The sequence below is a fragment of the Cetorhinus maximus genome, chromosome 8 (genome assembly GCF_964194155.1).
Source record: "Cetorhinus maximus chromosome 8, sCetMax3.hap1.1, whole genome shotgun sequence".
Lineage (NCBI taxonomy): Eukaryota > Metazoa > Chordata > Chondrichthyes > Lamniformes > Cetorhinidae > Cetorhinus > Cetorhinus maximus.
In genome coordinates, this window is record NC_135886.1 from 136,486,057 (window position 1) to 136,505,067 (window position 19,011).

Here is a 19,011-nt window from a genome sequence, read left to right on the forward strand (position 1 = left end):
TCTCTCTTTGAGTAAGTGTGGCACTAAGTCACAAGTGCGTATCTCTCTCTGATCTTATCATTTGGAGGGGAAGCATTGCTATTTGGAGAGAGAAAGAGAGAGAGAGAGAGAGAGAAAGGACGAAAAACCTGCATTTATACAGCACCTCTCACATGCTCAAGATGTCCCAAAGTTTAACACAGTCAATAATGAAGTACTTTTGAAATGTGGCTGCTGTTGTAATGTAGACAACGTGGCAGCCAATTTGCACACTGCAAATTCGCACAAACAGCAATTTGATCAGATGTGAGATTGGTCCAGGATAAATGACATAATAGCATAAGCAATAGGAGCTGGAGTAGGTCATTCTGCCCCTCGAGCCTGGCCCCACCATTCAACAAGATCATGGGTGACCTTCCACCCCAACTCCCTTTTTCTGCACTAGTCCTGTTTCCCTTAATTCCCTTAGTAACCAAAAGTCTATCGACCTCAGTTTTGAATATACGAACATACAACATATGAGCAGGAGTAGGCCATTCAGCCCCTCGAGCCTGCTCCGCCATTCAATAAGTTCATGGCTGATCTGTTTGCGTTTCAAGTTCTACATTCCCATCTACTCCCAATAACCTTTGATTCCATTGCCTAACAAGAATTTATCTACCTATGCCTTAAAAACATTCAGTGACCCCCCTCCACTGCCTTCTGAGGTAGAGAGTTCCAAAGGCACACAACCCTCTGAGAGAAAAAAATTCTCCTCATCTCTGTCCTATAAGGGTGACCCCTAACTTTAAAACAGTGTCCCCTAGTTCTGGACTCACCCACAAGAGGAAATATCCTTTCCACATCCACCTTGTCAATACCGTTCAGGATCTTATATACTTCAATCAAATCACCCCTCACTCTTCTAAACTCCAGTGGAAACAAGCCCAGTCTGTCCAACCTATCCTCATAAGGCTCATTCCAGGTATCAATCTAGTAAACCTCCTCTGAACTGCCTCCAACTTAATGATTGAGCATCCAAAGCCCCCTGGGGAGAAAATTCCAAAGATTCACAACCATTTGAGTGAAGAAATTTCTCCTCACCTCGGTCCTAGCTGGCCAATCCCTCATTCTGAGTATGTGACCCTGTGTTCTCGATTCCTCAGCCAGGGGAAATATCTTCTTGGTATCTAGCCTGTCAAGCCTCTTAAGAGTTTTATATGTTTCAATTGGATCGCCTCATTCTTTTAAACTCCAGGGAATGTAGGCCGGGTCTACTCAATCTTTCCTCATTGGACAATTCCCTCATCCCAAGAACCAACTAGTGAAAAAGCGAAACACTGCAGATGCTGGAAATCAGAAATCAAAACAGGAAATACTGGGAATACTCAGCAGGTCAGGCAGCATCTGTGGGGAGAGAAATCAACTTAACTTTACAGCTTGGTGACCATACATCAGCTTTGTAGAAAGGTCACCAACCTAGTGAACCTTTGTTGCACTCACTTGGGATAAATTTGTCCTTCGTTAGGCGAGCAGACCAAAACTGCACACAGTATTTCAGATGTCGTCTCACCAATTCTCTTTAAAATGAACTCCAACAAATTCTCTACAATTCTGGCATCTTGTGCATCCCTCATTTTCTTCTCCCCGCCCCCCCCACCCCCCACCCCACCCCCAGCCTATCACTGGATGGTGTGGTCGGAGGCAGGAGGCCAAGTAATGAAAACCTCGAAGAATATGTCCAGCCAGAGTTTGTAACTTTACCTTCCAGCCTCACTTCCCCAAGGCTTCCCTCCACCACCACACCACCCACCCCCCCAGTCCGGCACACAGCCGGTGTACAGGTCACATCGTTCCATGTCAAAGCCCCACCAGAAACTTGGCAATACTCACCTCACCAACACAGGTGCCTTTGAATATCAGCCGAGGAAGATTCAAACAGGCAAGCCATGGTTCTCGGGGGCCCCGTAACCCTCCCACACCATTCTGAACTGTTCTGTTAAAAACCTGGCAACAAGTCTCAGTCTGCATATCTTTCTAGTTTCAGTTTGGCAGATTTCCAGCTGGGCTGTAAAAACCCTATGCTACATTAAGCAGTGACGGGGTGGGGGAGGTGGTGTTTGGGGGGGGTGGGGGGGGGGGTGGGGGGTGGGGGGGTGCGGATGCTGAGGGGTGTGGTTAGGGCGATAGATAGAAATCAGGCAACCTGAATATGTATCTGAGAGAATTCAGTGCCGCTTTTTGCAAAGGTATAAGGGATGTGACTCTAATCTTAAGTAGTAATGGACTTCAAAAGCTAACAGCTGGAGTGGTTAACACATCTGCAGTGTTGTGCTTTCAAAGTGCTGTTTTTTTTTAATCGCTCTTTAGCTCAGAGTTGTCACGACAAGAACATGCTGTTCATTGCTTGAAAAAACAATCTGCTTTTCTCAGTGATGTCCTTGTGTTTTCTCCAGCTGGCTCCTGCTAGTCTGCACCGACACAAGACTGGGTCTTAAAGCCGGAAGCATTGTAACGAGTATGAAATTCCATGAAAGCAACCCGATTCCAGTCAGGAATTTCTGAGGTACCCAACAGCATGTGTTATCTGGCTTACATACAAAAAAAAAATCAACCCAGTAGGAATGAAGGCTAATTAATATAACTGTGACATGTTCCTAAAGACTGAAGCATCTCCCTCCCATGTCCTGTGTAATTGCTTCAGCAAAAAAAAAAGCACAGGCGTCTATTGATAAAATACTTAAGATATATAAATATTGGGGATATATATAGATATCTCTATATAGGATTCATTCACTTGAGCAGAGATGTACTGTTAGTCATTCCTGCTGACTAAATGCCGTGTTGCTTGGATACAGTTATTTTACATCACCTCTTCCCACAGCTGTCTGCACGACTGTCAAGTCTGCATGATTGACTATGCCAGTGGACACGTTACCCGGTTTCCAATGACGTCTGTATAATCATTTGAAATGCACAACATGTACTCCCACACTGCTAATGCTCTACGCCTGCACCAAAAAGCAATCGCCAATACAGCACCTAGGGTATTTTCAACCTGATTTTAATGTAACGCTCAAACTGAGTTGAATCATGAACAGCAGACTGATAAGAGCCTGTTTTTTGGTTTTGAAGTACAAAGGGGTTTTTACAATTATTGAGGCCTGGAAATAGCATTATTTGGCATAGACTTCATAGGCCTAATATTGCAAATTAGTGTCTTTGATTCTTATGAACTTGTCTTGTATATTCAGCTGACTTCTTCTCCCCACATTATATTCAAAGTGCACCACTATCCTTGGAGTCTTTATATTCAATACTTTATCACAAGCATGTCCAAAGGCAGTGTATGGAGGTGATATTCTCAGAGGAAAGTGAGTACTGTATGGCAGTGATTGATCTTTCCTCTCGCATTTCATGAATATAGGATGGAGCACCAATTACAGATGGTCTTAAGGGTGGTTAGAGCTCCTGCTCCCCATTCTTACCTCCTGATCTCCAAGGTCCTGCAATAGGCTTTAACCTGAGGGCTAACTATCCAAAGGCTGACAGCTACCTAACTACAGTCTGCAATATTGTGTGATAAATTTGAGTACACACAACTGTCTCAAAGTTTCTCTCTAAGACTATCAATCTCTCCTGGTGGAAAGGCCATAAAACTGTAGGTAAAGAGGATCTGCCAAACTCACTAGAACCTTTAAAATACTTCACTGTCATCTAAGATGGTGACCCAAACTATGCTCCTCATTCAGCACAAACGTAGTCCACAAAGTCCTGCATAATTCTTCTTCCCACACCTACAGACACATGAGGCTTACACCTGTTTCCGTAACTAGTTTTGCCTGGAACAAGTCTGTGGCTGTAGCTTGAGGGGCACTACTCCACGTTAAACATGACTGACCAGGAGACTCTCCCATTCTTACCACCTGGTCACGGGCATATTGGAAGGATTTATAGCTTGATAACTAATCTGTATGGCCATGTTATAAGCACACCTTCCACGGATATCAAGTCCCGGAGATGGACTTGAACCGAGAGCAGCTGGCTCAGGTTACCTACAGAGCCAGACCTTCACCCTGCCTACACAATGCATAGACCTAGATATTTTTAAATTCATTCATGGGCTGTGGGTGTCACTGGCTAAGCCAGCATTTATTGCCCATCCCTAACTACCCTCATTCAGGGGGCATTTAAGAGTCAACCAGGGTCTGGAGTCCACATGTAGGACTCACCAGACCAGACCAGCAGATTTCCTTCCTTCCAAATGGGTTTTTACAACAATCGGCAGTGGTCTCATGGTTGTCATCAGACTTTTAATTCCAGATTTTTTATTGAATTCAAATTTCACCATCTGCCATGGCGGGATTCAAACCTGGGTCCCCTGAGCATTACCCTGGGTCTCTGGAATACTAGTCAGTGATAATACTACTATCCCAACACCTCCCCACTGAACATTATGTTCAGTGATATTGGGAGGCAGGTGTTTAACAAGCTTTCCCATTAAAATAGCAGATAAAAAAACTACTTTCATCCACTAATACTGCACAGTATCCATTGGCATTGCTGAGGGAGTGCCACACTGTCACAAGTGTAGTCTTTCAGTGAGCTGTTAAACTGTCTGCTCTCTCGGGTAGATGCAAAACATTTCACAGCACTATTTCGAAGACGAGCAAGGGAGTTGTCCCCGGTGTCCTGGTCAATATTTAACCACTAACCTAACATCACAAAAATCTGCTCATTATCACATAGTAGGAGCTTACTGTGCACAAATTGGCTGCCGCATTTCCTAAATTTGAACAGTGATGACAGTTAGCAAAAGTTATTTAATTGGTTGTAAAGTGCTTTGGGACATATAGAAAGCTTCCATATACTTTCTTTTTCTATTTTGTTTAAATCAAGAGAGAAAAATAAGACCTCTTTTGTCTGAGTGATACACTCCTAGTGCTGCAAATGGTGAAAGGGTATCTGAACAACACTGTAGCACCAATTCCAGGGTGTCAGATAGTCCCAGGCCTAATGACCCAATCAGCTTCTTTGCCCTTTCACTCACGTCATGCCTGAATATACTGTACCTGTCACTGGGAGGTAAATCAATAGCTAAGGTTATCTTTAAAAATAAAATTCAAACAACATGCATTCTTAAGAACAACAGCAAGCTCCCAGTGACTCTAAATTCAACCTCAGGCCTGCACAGTCATTCAGAAACTGCCTGGGCTCTGCTTTTGAATGCTATGAGACTCAAATGAGCTACTCAGATCTGCTCTGACACAGAATGAAAGCATCACTGGCAACCATTTCATTATGCCTATCAATATTTTGGTTTTTAATGTAGGGCTGACTCCCGGAAGTGGAACATCCCCTTCCCAATTCCAAGGCAAGAAGCAGGCTCACAGGGAAGGTGCAGACACTAAGCTTCCATCCATTGGAACTGATGGATGGAAAATCAGAGGCAGTGGTGCATGAGTTCTCAACCAGTCTTCCCTGCGGGTGCCAACAAAATGGCCTTTGTACAGATTTTCCTAGTTCTCTGCACTCTGCTAATCAAAAGGAAACCAATGCACGGATCCAAATACATACAATACATAGAATTTATAGCACAGAAGCAGGTCATTCATCCCAACTGGTCTATGTCAGTGTTTATTCTCTACATGAGCCTCCTCCACCCTCCTTCATCTCACCTTATCTGCATATCCTTCTATTCCTTTCTCCCTTATGTATTTATCTTGCTTCCCCTTAAATGCATCTATTTCATTCACCACAATTATTCCCTCTGGTGACAAGTTGCACATTCTCCCCTCTTGATGTGAAGGAGTTTCTACTGAATTCCATGTTGGATTTATTGGGTGACTGTCTTATATTTATGCCCCCTTCATAATCTTAAAGACCTCCGTTTGGTCACATCTCAGTCTTCTCTGTTCAAGAGAAAAGAGCACAAGGCTGTTCAGTCCTTCCTGATAGTCACTATTCCAGTTCCTATTAAACAGCTGGGTTTAAGACCATCTGAGTCAAGGTGACTAGTCCTCCTCTGAGATGGCTGTGTTTCAATTTTTCATCCCTTGCTCCATCACTCACCATCTCAATAATTTCTCTCTGTAGAGGTAGAGTATAATAGTCCAGCTGTTCACACAGTCCCACTTCTGTCCTTAACAGCACCATCCTAAAAATATTCATTGATAAGCTACTCACTAAGCCTAAAGGATCATTCTGTTCCAACCCCACCATAATCAAATTACATTGCTAGAAATTCATTTGCCTATTAAAATTGAGGTACTGAGATACTTAAAGGACAAGTACCAAAAGCAATTCAAAATTGGAACCTGCAATGCTAGACTGAAATGAGACAGTTCTATGCATTTTTTAAAAAAAAAATCATCTTGATAGACACAGAATTGTTGCAGCTTGCTTCAAATTATCCAATGAGTTTAACCATCCTATAATGTCACATCATGTTAAAAATAAACTGCATTTGGTGGAAAATAACTTGTATTCCACTGACAATTGCTGCAAAGGAAATCTGAACAATAGTTTGGCTGACAGGGTGAAAGATTGACACTAAATAAAGGTACTGGGGTTAAATTGTGGGATATTTGTGACTGAATGCTTAACATCTTTGTCTCACCTTCCTCTCCCAGCTATTGTAGTTGAAGCATTAACCCGAATGAAATTAAAACCTCCGTTAAAATAGTGGAGAGAGAAATGTCACACCATCCCATTAAGAGCTTGCAAGGGCAGAAATCCACAGTGCCATTTTGTGCCTTATAAATCAAAATGGGGGTAAAGTAAAAGAAACTTTAATTTTCAAGGCCAGAGCTGATGGCGAGGAAGAGTGGCCGATGCTGTTATCTGGTAAATTCGACAAAATCTCTGCTACCTTACAGCAATGCGTTCCCAAGTGCATGGGCTAGAGGTCGTATTGTTGGGAGATGTTGAAAACGCAGCCAAAAATGAAGATTTTCCGTCATCTCTGAATTCCCACTTGCAACAACTGTCTGGCTTTCAGTCTCTCTCTGTTCCTTTCTGCCTTGAATTTCACTTCGAATTGACACTGCATGGCAAGACGGCTGCAAGGAATGTCTTGTCATGGAAGCGCAAAGTATCAGAAAAATGATGAGAGGTGTGAGAACCACTCGAAGGGAATGCCTTTGAAAGAAAATGACATTGCAGAGAACAGTTGGTAGTGTTTAGCAGTATACACTGCTTAGCAAAGTGCCTGTGTTGCTGTTGATTGCCATCTAAAGCAGCCTGTCCCTGCTTCCATTCAATTTCCTGTCGATTTTAATTCGCCCGTTCCTTCGTGATATGAGAGATTCCAAACTCAGGCAAAAAATTGCAAATCATTCATGAAACATGCACACGCTGTGTCTTTATAAGCTGTGAACATGACTCAGTTCGTCGGCACATTACTGTATTCCGTGATTGGCGCTTTAGTTCAAGATAATAATCTCTCATTTTTCTGTGTGATGTGCAGCCAAAAACAAATGTACAACTTTTGGTTGCACTCGTTACCTTTCAAAAGAAGGCTCAGGATATAAGTGAAAGCTACAATTCTCACCAGTGCAAAAGATAAGGCTGAAACATTCGCAACAATCTTCAGCCAGAAGTGCCCAGTGGATGACCCATCTCGGCCATCTCCGGAGTCCCCAGCATCACAGGTGCCAGTCTTCAGCCAATTCGATTCACTCTACGTGATATCAAGATATGGCTGAATGCACTGGATACTGCAAAGGCTATGGGGCCTGACAATATTCCGACAATAGTACTGAAGACTTGTGCTCCAGAACTTGCTGCGTCCCTAGTAAAGCTGTTCGGGTACAGCTACAAAACTGGCATCTACCCGGCTATGTGGAAAATTGTGCAGGTACGTCCTGTCCACAAAAAAAAGGACAAATTCAACCCAGCCAATTACCACCCCGTCAGTCCACTCTCCATCATCAGTAAAGTGATGGAAGGGATCATCAACAGTGCTATTGAGCGGCACTTGCTTAGCAATACCCTGCTCACTGACACTCAGTTTGGGTTCCGGCAGGGTTACTCAGCTCCTGACCTCATTACAGCCTTGGTTCAAACATGGACAAAATAATTGAATTCCGGAGGTGAGGTGAGAGTGACTGCCCTTGACATCAAGGCAACATTTGAACGAGTGTGGAATCAAGGAGCCCTAGCAAAACTGGAGTCAATGGGAATCAGGGGGGAAACTCTCCACTGGTTGGAGTCATACCTAGCACAAAGGAAGATGGTTGTGGTTGTTGGAGGTCAATCATGTCAGTGCCAGGACATCACTGCAGGAGTTCCTCAAGGTAGTGTCCTCGGCCCAACCATCTTCAGCTGCTTCATCAATGACCTTCCTTCCATCATAAGGTCAGAAGTGGGGATGTTTGCTGATTATTGCACAATGTTTAGCATCATTCGTGACTCCTCAGATACTGAAGCAGTCCATGTCCAAATGCAGCAAGACCGGGACAAAATCCAGGCTTGGGCTGACAAATGGCAAGTAACATTCACACTACACAAGTCCCAGGCAATGACCATCTCCAGCAAGAGAGAATCTAACCATCACCCCTTCACATTTAATGGCATTACCATCGCTGAATCCCCACTATCAAAATCCTGGGGTTATCATTGACCAGAAACTGAATTGGACTAGCCATATAAATACTGTGGCTACAAGAGCAGGTCAGAGGCTAGGAATTGTGTGACGAGTAACTCACCTCCTGACTCCCCAAAGACTGTCTGCCATCTATCAGGTACAAGTCAGGTGTGTGATGGAATATTCCCCACTTGCTTGGATAAGTGCAGCTCCCACAACACTCAAGAAGCTTGACACCATCCAGGACAAAGCAGCCCACTTGTTTGGCACCCCTTCCACAAACATTCATTCCCTCCACCACTGACGAACAATAGCAGCAGTGTGAACCATTTACAAGACGCACTGCAGAAACTCACCAAGACTCCTTACTCAGCACCTTCCAAACCTATGACTGTTACCATCCAGAAGGACAAGGGCAGCAGATAGATGGGAACACCACCACCTGGAAGTTCCCCTCCAAGCCACTTACCATCCTGACTCAGAAATATATTGTCATTCCTTCACTGTCGCTGGGTCAAAATCCTGGAACAGCACTGTGGGTGTATCTACACCACAGGGATTGCAGTGGTTCAAGAAAGCAACTCACCACCACCTTGTCAAGGGCAGTTAGAGATGGGCAACAAATGCTGGCCCAGCCAGTGATGGCCACATCCCATGAATGAATAAATCTCACCCAGCTGGAGAGACCCTAAAATCCCCTTATTGTAACACCTAACTGTTTCTTTTTTTCACTTGCTCATTCATGGCATTATGGGCATCATTGGCAAGGCCAGTGTTTGTTGCCCATCCTTAATTACCCTTGATCTAAATGGTTTGCAAGGCCATTTCAGAGGGCAGTTAAGAGCCAACCACATTGCTCTGGATCTGGAGTCACACACAGGCCAGACCAGGTAAGGATGTCAATTTTCCTTCCCTAAAGCCCATTATAATATAGACAATGATAGTTTCATGGTCACCGTTACTGAGAAGGCAGGATTATTAATTGAAGCTTAAATTCCACCAGGTGCCATTTGAACCTGTGCTCCTATTAGCTTGGGTCTCAGGGGTTACTAGCTCAGTGACATAGCCACATAACCACAATGCTACCATCACCCCCTAAAAACATTCCAGGGTATTCAGCTCCATTATCCACAAGTCTATCCTGTACTTTGACTAGTCTTTGTGGGGAAAGAACGGCCTGATGTCTGTCCTACATTTACCTTTAAACTGCTTGTCCTCTTGCCCCAGCCTACTAATTTGGTCTAAAGTAATTTTCTGGGTCTACCTTTCCTAGTCGGTTTGCCATCTTATATTTGTCTGTCAGGTGGCTCTCAAGATGCCTTCTTTTCCAGGCAGAAAAATCCAGGGGCTGGATTGAGGCTGAGGAGGTGGGATTCGGGATGAGGGCTCGTTTTCAGCCCTCGATGGGAAGCAGACAAAGCTTCTGATTTTGGTGGAGGCGAGGAGTGTGGAATGGCTGCCAATTAGTGGCCGCGGGGATTGGGGGGGGGAGGGGGGCACACCAGGGGGGTTCCCCTTCTTCTGGCTCAACTTGGCAGCCACTTTACATGGTTTAAAAGAATGGAAGCATATGAACCTTCAAATTGACCAGGACAGATGGAGAGCTGGAACCCGGGGTAGGATAGGGAAATGTTAATGTTATTAAAATTTCATTACTGTGCAATCACATGAAACTTTCTCCATGCTGCCAATCCTATTCCTGATTGGCTGGAATTGTTCAGCTTTACAGAGCTCCAGACAGCGACCTGCCTCGTGAAAATTGTGCTACCTTAGAAGGCAAGCTCTTAAGGAGCTGCTTAACTACCTAAATGCACCTGAGTAACAATGTGGGCGAATTCACTTTCACACCCTCCACCACGCCCTCACCTCGCTCTCCTACCGTCCTCATGAAAATTGGCAGGATCGGGAACAGAGGCAGGACATGTCACACCACCTCCACACCAACACAGTTCCACCCAAATTCAGCCCCAAATTTCTTCAGTCTTTGCGCATAACTCTCATGTTCGTCGCTTGGGCCAACCCTGAAGTTTTTCTCTGCCTGGTCTCTGGCAATTTAATTAGGATCTCCCTGTCTTACATTCTTGCTGTTTTTGGCTGTGGAATTAGCATCGTGCAGCAGGGAGGGAAGTTGTTCAGCCCATTGTGCCTGTGCCAGCTCTTTGAAAGAGCTGGGCAATGATTCTCACCCCCACTGCTCTTTCCCCGTAGCTCTGTAACTTTTTTTCCTTTTCAAGTATTTATCCAACTTCCTTTTGAAAGTTACAGTTGAGTCTGCTTCCACCACCCTCTCAGGCAGTCAATCTGGGTCATAGCAACTTGCTGCAAAAAATGTCACCCTTGGCGTGTGTGCTATTATCTTAGAAACATTCTACTGGCGTTGTTAATTGTTGCTCTGAAATGTAACACGTTAAGTCAGTACAAAGTTACAAAGATTTCCTAAGTTTCCTCCTTGTCTATTCCAACACTGCTGATGAAATGTTGTTGTTTCACTCACCTTTTGCTTCCTGTGTATGTATGAGTTGCTAAGTTATTTTACCTGATATATAGCTTCCCTGGGTTATGGGTTGCCTGGTCGCAATCACAAAAGTATGCTGAGATAGACATCTGCGTATCCATTTCACAAATCGATTGACATGGTTAATTTTGTTATTTAATTTTACTTCTCCAGGATTCCTTCATTTTTGAAAATACAACATGCACCCAATCATTCATGGCTCCTGGTTTGGTAACTCCTCGATTTAAAAGCTCTTCTTTCCAAATCCCTCCTGGATCTTGGCCCTATCTCTTTAACCTCCTCCAACTCAGCACTCTCCAAATTCCTGTACTTTCCTTCACTCCAACACCCTCCAGCTGTCTTTTTTTTTCCCTCCCCCCCCCATTCATGGGATGTAGGCATCACTGGCTAGGCCAGCATTTATTGCCCATCCCTAACTGCCCCTTGGTCAGAGAGCAGTTAAGAGTCAACCACATTGCTGTGGGGCTGGAGTCTCATTGGTGAACCAGATGGGTTTTAACAACAATCAGCAATGGTCATCATCAGTCTTTTAATTCCAGGTTTCTTTTATTGAATTCAAGTTTCACCATCTGCCACAGTGGGATTTGAACTTGGGTCCCTGGAGCTTTATGCTGGAAATCTCTGGATACTAGTCCCATGATAATACCACTACACTGCCACCATATGGGCCCTAAATACTGGAATTCCCTTGCTAAATCTCTCCGCCTCCCTCTCCTCCTTTAAGTCATTCCTTAAAACCTACCTCTTTGACCAATTTTTTGTCCCAGTACCTCTGTATGACCCAGTGTCAAACTTAGATAATGGTCCTGTGCAGCACCTTGGGATGTTCCCCTACATTAAAGGTGCTTTATAAATACAAGTCGTTGGTATTACCTATAATCCTGGTCAAAATATTAAATTCAGGTTTGGATATATTTATTAAATAATGGCCATTTATTTCCTCAGATAATGTACATATAAAAGTGTCCATTGCGAGCTAATCAGAGAGAACCAGCATGGATTTTTAAAGGGTTGGTCATGCCTGACAAACCTGACTGAGTTTTTTGAAGAGGTGACAACTGATTTTTTTTATTCTTTCCTGGGAGGTGAGTGTCGCTGGCAAAACCAGCATTTGTTGCCCATCCCTAATTGCCCTTGAGAAGGTGGTGGTGACCAGCAGACAGGGATGTTAGTTGTATGGACTTCCAGAAAGCATTTGACACTTGTTCACAAGAGGTTGTTATAATGTTGAAGTTTGTGGAATTGAAGGCAAACTATCGACCTGGTTAGGAAATCAGCTCAGCGGCAGGAAACACTCAGTAGGAATAATAAGCAGGTATTCTAATTGGCAGGATGTAGTGTCCCATAGGGACCTGTGTTGGGGCTTTAAGACCGAGATAGATAGGTTCTTGATTGGTAAGGGGGTCAAAGGTTACGGGGAGAAGGCGGGACAATGGGGTTGAGAAACTTATCAGCCATGATTGAATGGCGGAGCAGACTCGATGGGCCGAATGGCCTAATTTCTGCTCCTATGTCTTATGGTCTTAACGATTCATGTATTTATTGACGACTTTGATGGCAGGGTACAGAGTCACGTATTCAAGTTGGCAGATAGTATAAGGGTAGGTAACATTGTAAGCAGCGTAAATGGAGACATAAAATTAGAAAGAGATTTTCTTTTATTCATTCATGGGGTGGGGGTGTCGCTGGCTAGGCCAGTATTTATTGCCCATCCCTAATTGCCCTTGAGAACTGAGTGGCTTGCTAGGCCATTTCAGAGGGCATTTAAGAGTCAAAACACATTGCTGTGGTCTGGAGTCGCATATAGGCCAGACCCGGTAAGGATGGCAGATTTCCTTCCCTAAAGGATATTAGTGAACCAGATGGGTTTTTACAACAATTGACAATGGTTTCATGGACATCAATAGACTTCTAATTCCAGAATTTTTACTGAATTCAAATTTTACCATCTGCTGTGGTTCACCATCCCCAGAACATTACCCTGGGTCTGTGGACTGCTAGTCCAGTGACAATACCACCACTGTGGCAAATAGATTGTACATGGCAAACGTGAGGTCATCCACTTTGGACCTAAGAAGCGTAGAACAGGATATTTTCTGAATGATGAAATGCTAGAGACAGTGGAAGTGCGCAAAGAGATTTGGGGATCCAGGTCCACAGTTTATTAAAGTGCCATGGGCATGTACAGAAAATAATCAAAAAGACTAATGAAATGCTGACCTTTATATCTGGAGGAATAGAATACAAGAGGGTAGAAGTAATGCTACAGCAATACAAAGTCCTTTAGATCACACCTAGAGCCTGGCCTCAGTTCTGGGCACCACACCTGAGGAAGGATATGTTAGGGCCTTGGAGGAAGTGCTGTGTAGATTTACTAGAATGACAACTGAACCCCAAGGGTTAAGCCATGGAGACAGATTTTACAAGGATCGTATTCCTTAGAATTTAAAGATTAAGAGGTGATTTGATTGAAGTTTTCAAGATATTAAGGGAACACAGAAGACATTGACATCAATGAGACCATAGTTTATCTTGCGACCTAACTTCATGACTAACAGAAGACAGGCACAGAGAAACTATTTCCACTGACTGGGGAGTCCAGGACAAGGAGACAAAGTCTAAAAACTAGAGCCAGGCCTTTCCGGATTGAAGTTAGGGAACACTTCTACACACAAAGGATGTTTGAAGTTTGGAATTCCTTCTGCACACGACAATTCATAATGGGTCAATTGTTCATTTTAAATGTGAGATTCTTAGGTTTTTGTTAATCAAAGGCATTAAGAGACATGGGACAGATGCGGGTATATGAAGTTAGGTCACAGATCAGCTATGATCTTATTGAATGGGGGAATAGGCTCAAAGAACTGAATGCCCTCCCCCTGTTCCTATGTTCCTGTAAACTGAGTGCATCAATGTTAATGGCATTATTCTTTAATGCAGATAGTCTAAACCTTCACATGTGTTTCATATCTTATATGTTGCGATGTTGAAAGCTATGGGGATTGGGCTATTTTCCTATTAATCTGTCAGTCCTAACAACCACCATCAACATCACAGCCTCACTCATCAGTGAGATGGTTGCACGTTGTTTTTCCAAAGCTAAATTAAAGCTGCCACATTAACTTTAAACTTTACACATTGTATGTTAAGATCATCATCAATGGAGCCACTCAAATTTCTGGCTGGCTGGAGCATTTTTCTCCTTAAATACCCACGATGAAAATGGAAGGTTGCCAGCCAATAATGTAAAAAGAATTCTCTCTGGGAACCAGTGTCTAAAAGGGGTTTAAGCCATGATGTAACCCCTTGTAGCATGGCTGTGATTAAGGCACATTCCTGACCAATCCACATACTTCATATTTTTGTCAGTGGATAACTAACATGTTTCCCCACACTACCCTATAACAAAACCTAATATATAACTGTGTTGCTTTTATTTTTGTTGCTTTTGTTCTGACTACTCCTCTGCTTATTCCCACAAGCCCGACGGTAGAGCTATGATATAAAAGAAAAACACCAACCCGGAGTATTTCTTCCACACAGCTGGTCTCGTTGGAAAGGCTGACCTGAGGAGAAGAACAAGAAAAAATATTTTTTTACTCAGGCATTTCATCTGCATGAACAGTAAATCACCTTTTTTTTTCTCAAATCAAAATAAAATTACCGCCTACCACAATAACCCGGGCCTAGTTTTCAATGACACGTGTCACACTATAGATTTCCTGTTTGTCTAATGACAGCAAACGGACTTTGGGAGAAGCTTTAGGCTTTAGTTAATGGTATGTCAAGTGCCTCATTCATTGGATGTCATATTTGGTTTCTGAGGGCCCAATATGATGATATTTACATTGATAAGATGTTGATGATGGGGTGATTTCTTTTCTTGAAAAATATAAACTGACAATCCTCAGGGAGTCAGGAAGAAGAAATCATATGTCACCTCATCCACTGATATTTGGCATTTTTCAAAAGAACAAAAAACACAAGAACGCAAGAAATAGGAGCAGGAGTAACCCACACGGCCACGTTGAGCCTCCTCCACCATTCAACATGATCTTGGGCTTCAACTCCATTTTCCTGCCGGTTCTCCATTTCCCCGCTTTCCTCCTTTTCTGATGATGCTCCCTCATGCTAAAGGGATTGTTTCCATGGCTGGTGGAGCCCTACCTTGCTCCTGGAGCTCTTCCTTGTATGCTTTTTAAATACTTAATAATTATCTGAATGTGGGCATCACTGGCAAGGTTGAAATTTCTTGTCCATTGTTGCCCTGAGAACGTGGTGGTACAATTAAGTGGCTGGCTATGCCACTTTAGTGGGCAGCCAAGAGTCAACCACAATGCTGTGGGACTGGAGTCACATATTGGTGAGACAGGTAAAGTACAGCAGGTTTCCTTCTCTAAAGGACACTAGTGATTTTTTTGTGAGGTTTTTAGCAACAATCTGATAGCTTCATGATTACTTTTATTGATATGGGCTTGTATATGGATTTAAAAACAAATTTCAACTTCTCATGGTGGGATTACGAGCTCACATTCTCCTAGGTTACTAGTTCAGTAACATAACCACAATGCCAACTAGGCTAGTCATTAAATGTTAGCAGCCTGTTCAAACATGAGGAGACATGACAGCTAAGAGTAGTCTGTTCTCACCCGTCATACATACACTCATACTCACATGCACACTCAGAATCACTCACAAACACACATACACTCCTATTCACTCAGACTTGCACACTCACATATACACTCAAACACACACTCACAGAAACTCACTCACACATGCATACTCACAAACATGCACACACACAAATAGGTGTGCAAAAGCAAACACATGCACACACACTCGTGCACGCTCTTACACACAAGCACACACTCACACTCACAAAAGCACACATATTTCATCAGGTAGATAGCAACTAGGGAGAACCTTGAAAAATGTTTTCCTGTTCCCAAAGCCATGGATGTTAAGCCAATTGCAATAATCCCTACCACCACCCCCATTGAGATTGACTATATTAGCACAGAGAGGAGGCTAAACATGGGACATTTTGGTCTATGGTTCTGTTGAAACAGAGCTAGGAGGAAGATGTGTGTTGATATTTTTCAAAGATATTATTGACACAAGGAATAAGGCAAATGTAGTTGATATATACTGGATTTTCAAAAAGGTTTTGGCAAGATTCCACCTCAGTGATTGATGATGATGGCAATAGGGTAAAACAAGGCACTAGATTGAAAATGTACTTTAAAATTGAAACAGGAAAGCTACGAATGGAAACTTTTCATGCTGGGAAAAGGTTACTTGCAATGTACTGAGGGGTCAATCCTGGGTTGTTTGCTGGTTTACAAATAAGTGAGTGACATGGGAAAGCATAAATAAACACAACCTTCAAGCTCTCTATAGATACAAAAATAACAGGAAGTGGAAAAAATGAGAACAATGTGGTCAGATTCAGAAAGCTTTTGATCATTTAGGTGACTGGGTCAGTAGGTGGCTGCTACAGTTCAACACGAACAAATGTGAAATAATTGGTGTGAGTGTGAAAGAACCAAAGGAGGCAAGATGAGTGAAAATAAATAATAGATAGAAAAGCATCCTGGTCAAGTTGAATGGAATTTTTTCGAGCGCCCAAATGACTTCAATCCATTCTTGCCATATATAGCCAGCCAATGGGAACACACACGCATAAAACTAGCCTGAAAAGATAGACTTGCATTTATATTGCACCTTTCATGACCTCAGAATGTCTCAAATTCTGATCAATCAGTTAAATACTTTTGATGTACGGTTGTTCTTGTAGCTTAGGAAATTTGGCAGCCAACTTGCATATAGCAAGTTCCCACAGACAGCAATGTGATAACGATCAGATAATCTGTTTTTTTGCGATGTTGGTTGAGGAATATATATTGACCAGGACACCAGGGAGGACTCTCCGGCCATTCTTTGAATAGCTCTCTGAGATTTTGTGCATCCACCTGAGAAGGCAGATAGGGTCTCGGTTTAACATCCCATCCAAAAGACGAGACAACTTCATGGAAGCCAAGCGCTTCATCCTTCTAGGGAGGATGTCATCAGGAAAATCAAAGACACTTCTTATCAAATCGAGCAAATGATACTGGCATGAAGTCAGCACAGGGAAACTAATTCTCAAGCTTCTTAATTCTTCCATCACTGCGTATCTCATGGCAAAAAAAAAATTACTGCCAAACTTCTGTAACATGACAAGAGGCAAGCTGGGGCCATAGCCTTAGGGTCATACTCAAATCCATGGAAATGTTTACACATAAAGGTGTATTAGAACATGGTGTCCTTTACTACAAATGACTTTTGAGGCACAAGCTATAACACGCTGTTAAAAGGAAACTGGACCAATGCTTGAAAAATAGTCAGGGTAATAGCTATGCAATTATTTGGAAGAAGACAGCTTCAATTTTGAGTGCGGTTCACCAGCAGAGATCAAAAATAGCCTCTTCCTTTCCTGTAAACTTAATGATAAAGTAATAACTCGGGGCGGGGGTGGGGGTGGGAAGACAGTGGTGTGATGGTAATGACACTGGACTTGTCATCCGGAGGCCCAGAACATGGCAGAGCCGTAGAACTTAAGTCGGGTCCGTGGGAATGCCAAGCGACCCCACAGATCCGATCTAAGTTCTGCGGTTTTGTTACGTCCTGGGCCTATGGATTACCAGCCCAGTGTCATTACCATTCGGCATACAAGAAATCCTGTGTTGAGGTCTCAGGCTGAATTTTTGCTCCCGAGTCAGGAGCGCAGAGTTTGGAAAATCCGAAGTTTTTCTGTGGGCATGGATTCAAATCCCACCATGGCAATTGATGGAATTTAAATGCAATTAATTAATAAATCTGGAATATAAAGCTAGTCTCAGTAATGGTGACCATGAAACCATCATTGATTGTTGTAAAAAAAAAACATCATCCTTCCCTTTAGTGAATCTGTTGTCCTCATCAGGTCTGACCTACATGTGACCCCAGAACCAAAGCATTGCGGTTGACCCATAACTGTCCTCGGAAATGGCCTCACCAGCTCCCCAGTTGTAACAAACCGTGTTGAAAAGGAATAAAACTGCATGAAGCACCCGGCATTGACCCAGGCACTGGAAATGGCAACAGCACATCCAGCAAAGCTCCCCCCTATGACATATGGGGACTTGAGCCAAAGTTGGGAGAGCTGTCCAACAGACTAGTCAAGCAACAGCGTGCCAGAGACATATGCACCAAATCATATCTTATATAACATCCCACACCACTACACCATCTCTGGATATGTGCTGCCCCACAGGCAGGACAGACCCAGCAGAGGTGGCAGCACAGTGGTATACAGTCGAGAGGGAGTTGCCGAGAGTCCTCAACATTGTCTCCGGACCCCATGAAATCTCATGGCATCAGGTGAAATATGGGCAAGTAAACCTCCTGTTGATTACTGCCTAACTCCCCACAACCCCACCTGCCCCACTCAGCTGATGAAGCCGTACACTCCCATGTTGAACATCAATTGGAAGAGGCACTGAGGTTGGCAAGGGCACAGGATGTACTCTGGGTGGGTTCTTCAATGTTCATCATCAAGAGTGGCTCAATAGCACCACTACTGACTGAACAGGCCGAGTCCTAAAGGACTTAGCTGCCAGACTGGGTCTGTGGCAGGTGATGAGGGAACCAACAAGAGGGTTAAAAAACTATTTTTTAAAAATTTATTCACGGGATGTGGGCTTCGCTGGCTGGGCCAGCATTAATGCCCATTCCTAGTTGCCCTTGAGAAGGTAGTGGTGAGCTGCCTTCTTGAACCACTGCAGTCCATGTGGTGTAGATACACCCACAGTGCTGTTAGGAAGAGAGTTCCAGGATTTTGACCCAGCGGCAGTGAAGGAACGGTGATATATTTCCAAGTCAGGATGGTGTGTGATCTGGAGGGGAACTTCCAGGTAGTGGTGTTCCC

The 19,011-nt window shown here is 43.5% G+C and overlaps 1 protein-coding gene across 4 annotated transcripts in view; it reads right to left on the reverse strand.

Moving 5' to 3' along the window:
- Nucleotides 1-19,011, reverse strand: part of aff2 (AF4/FMR2 family, member 2) — a 453,090-nt gene that overhangs the window by 190,046 nt on the left and 244,033 nt on the right. For all 4 annotated transcript variants that reach the window (XM_078547681.1, XM_078547680.1, XM_078547683.1 and 1 more), the window contains one exon: nt 14,582-14,626. In XM_078547681.1, the coding sequence (XP_078403807.1) occupies nt 14,582-14,626 (45 nt within the window). The remainder of the gene's footprint in view (nt 1-14,581; nt 14,627-19,011) is intronic.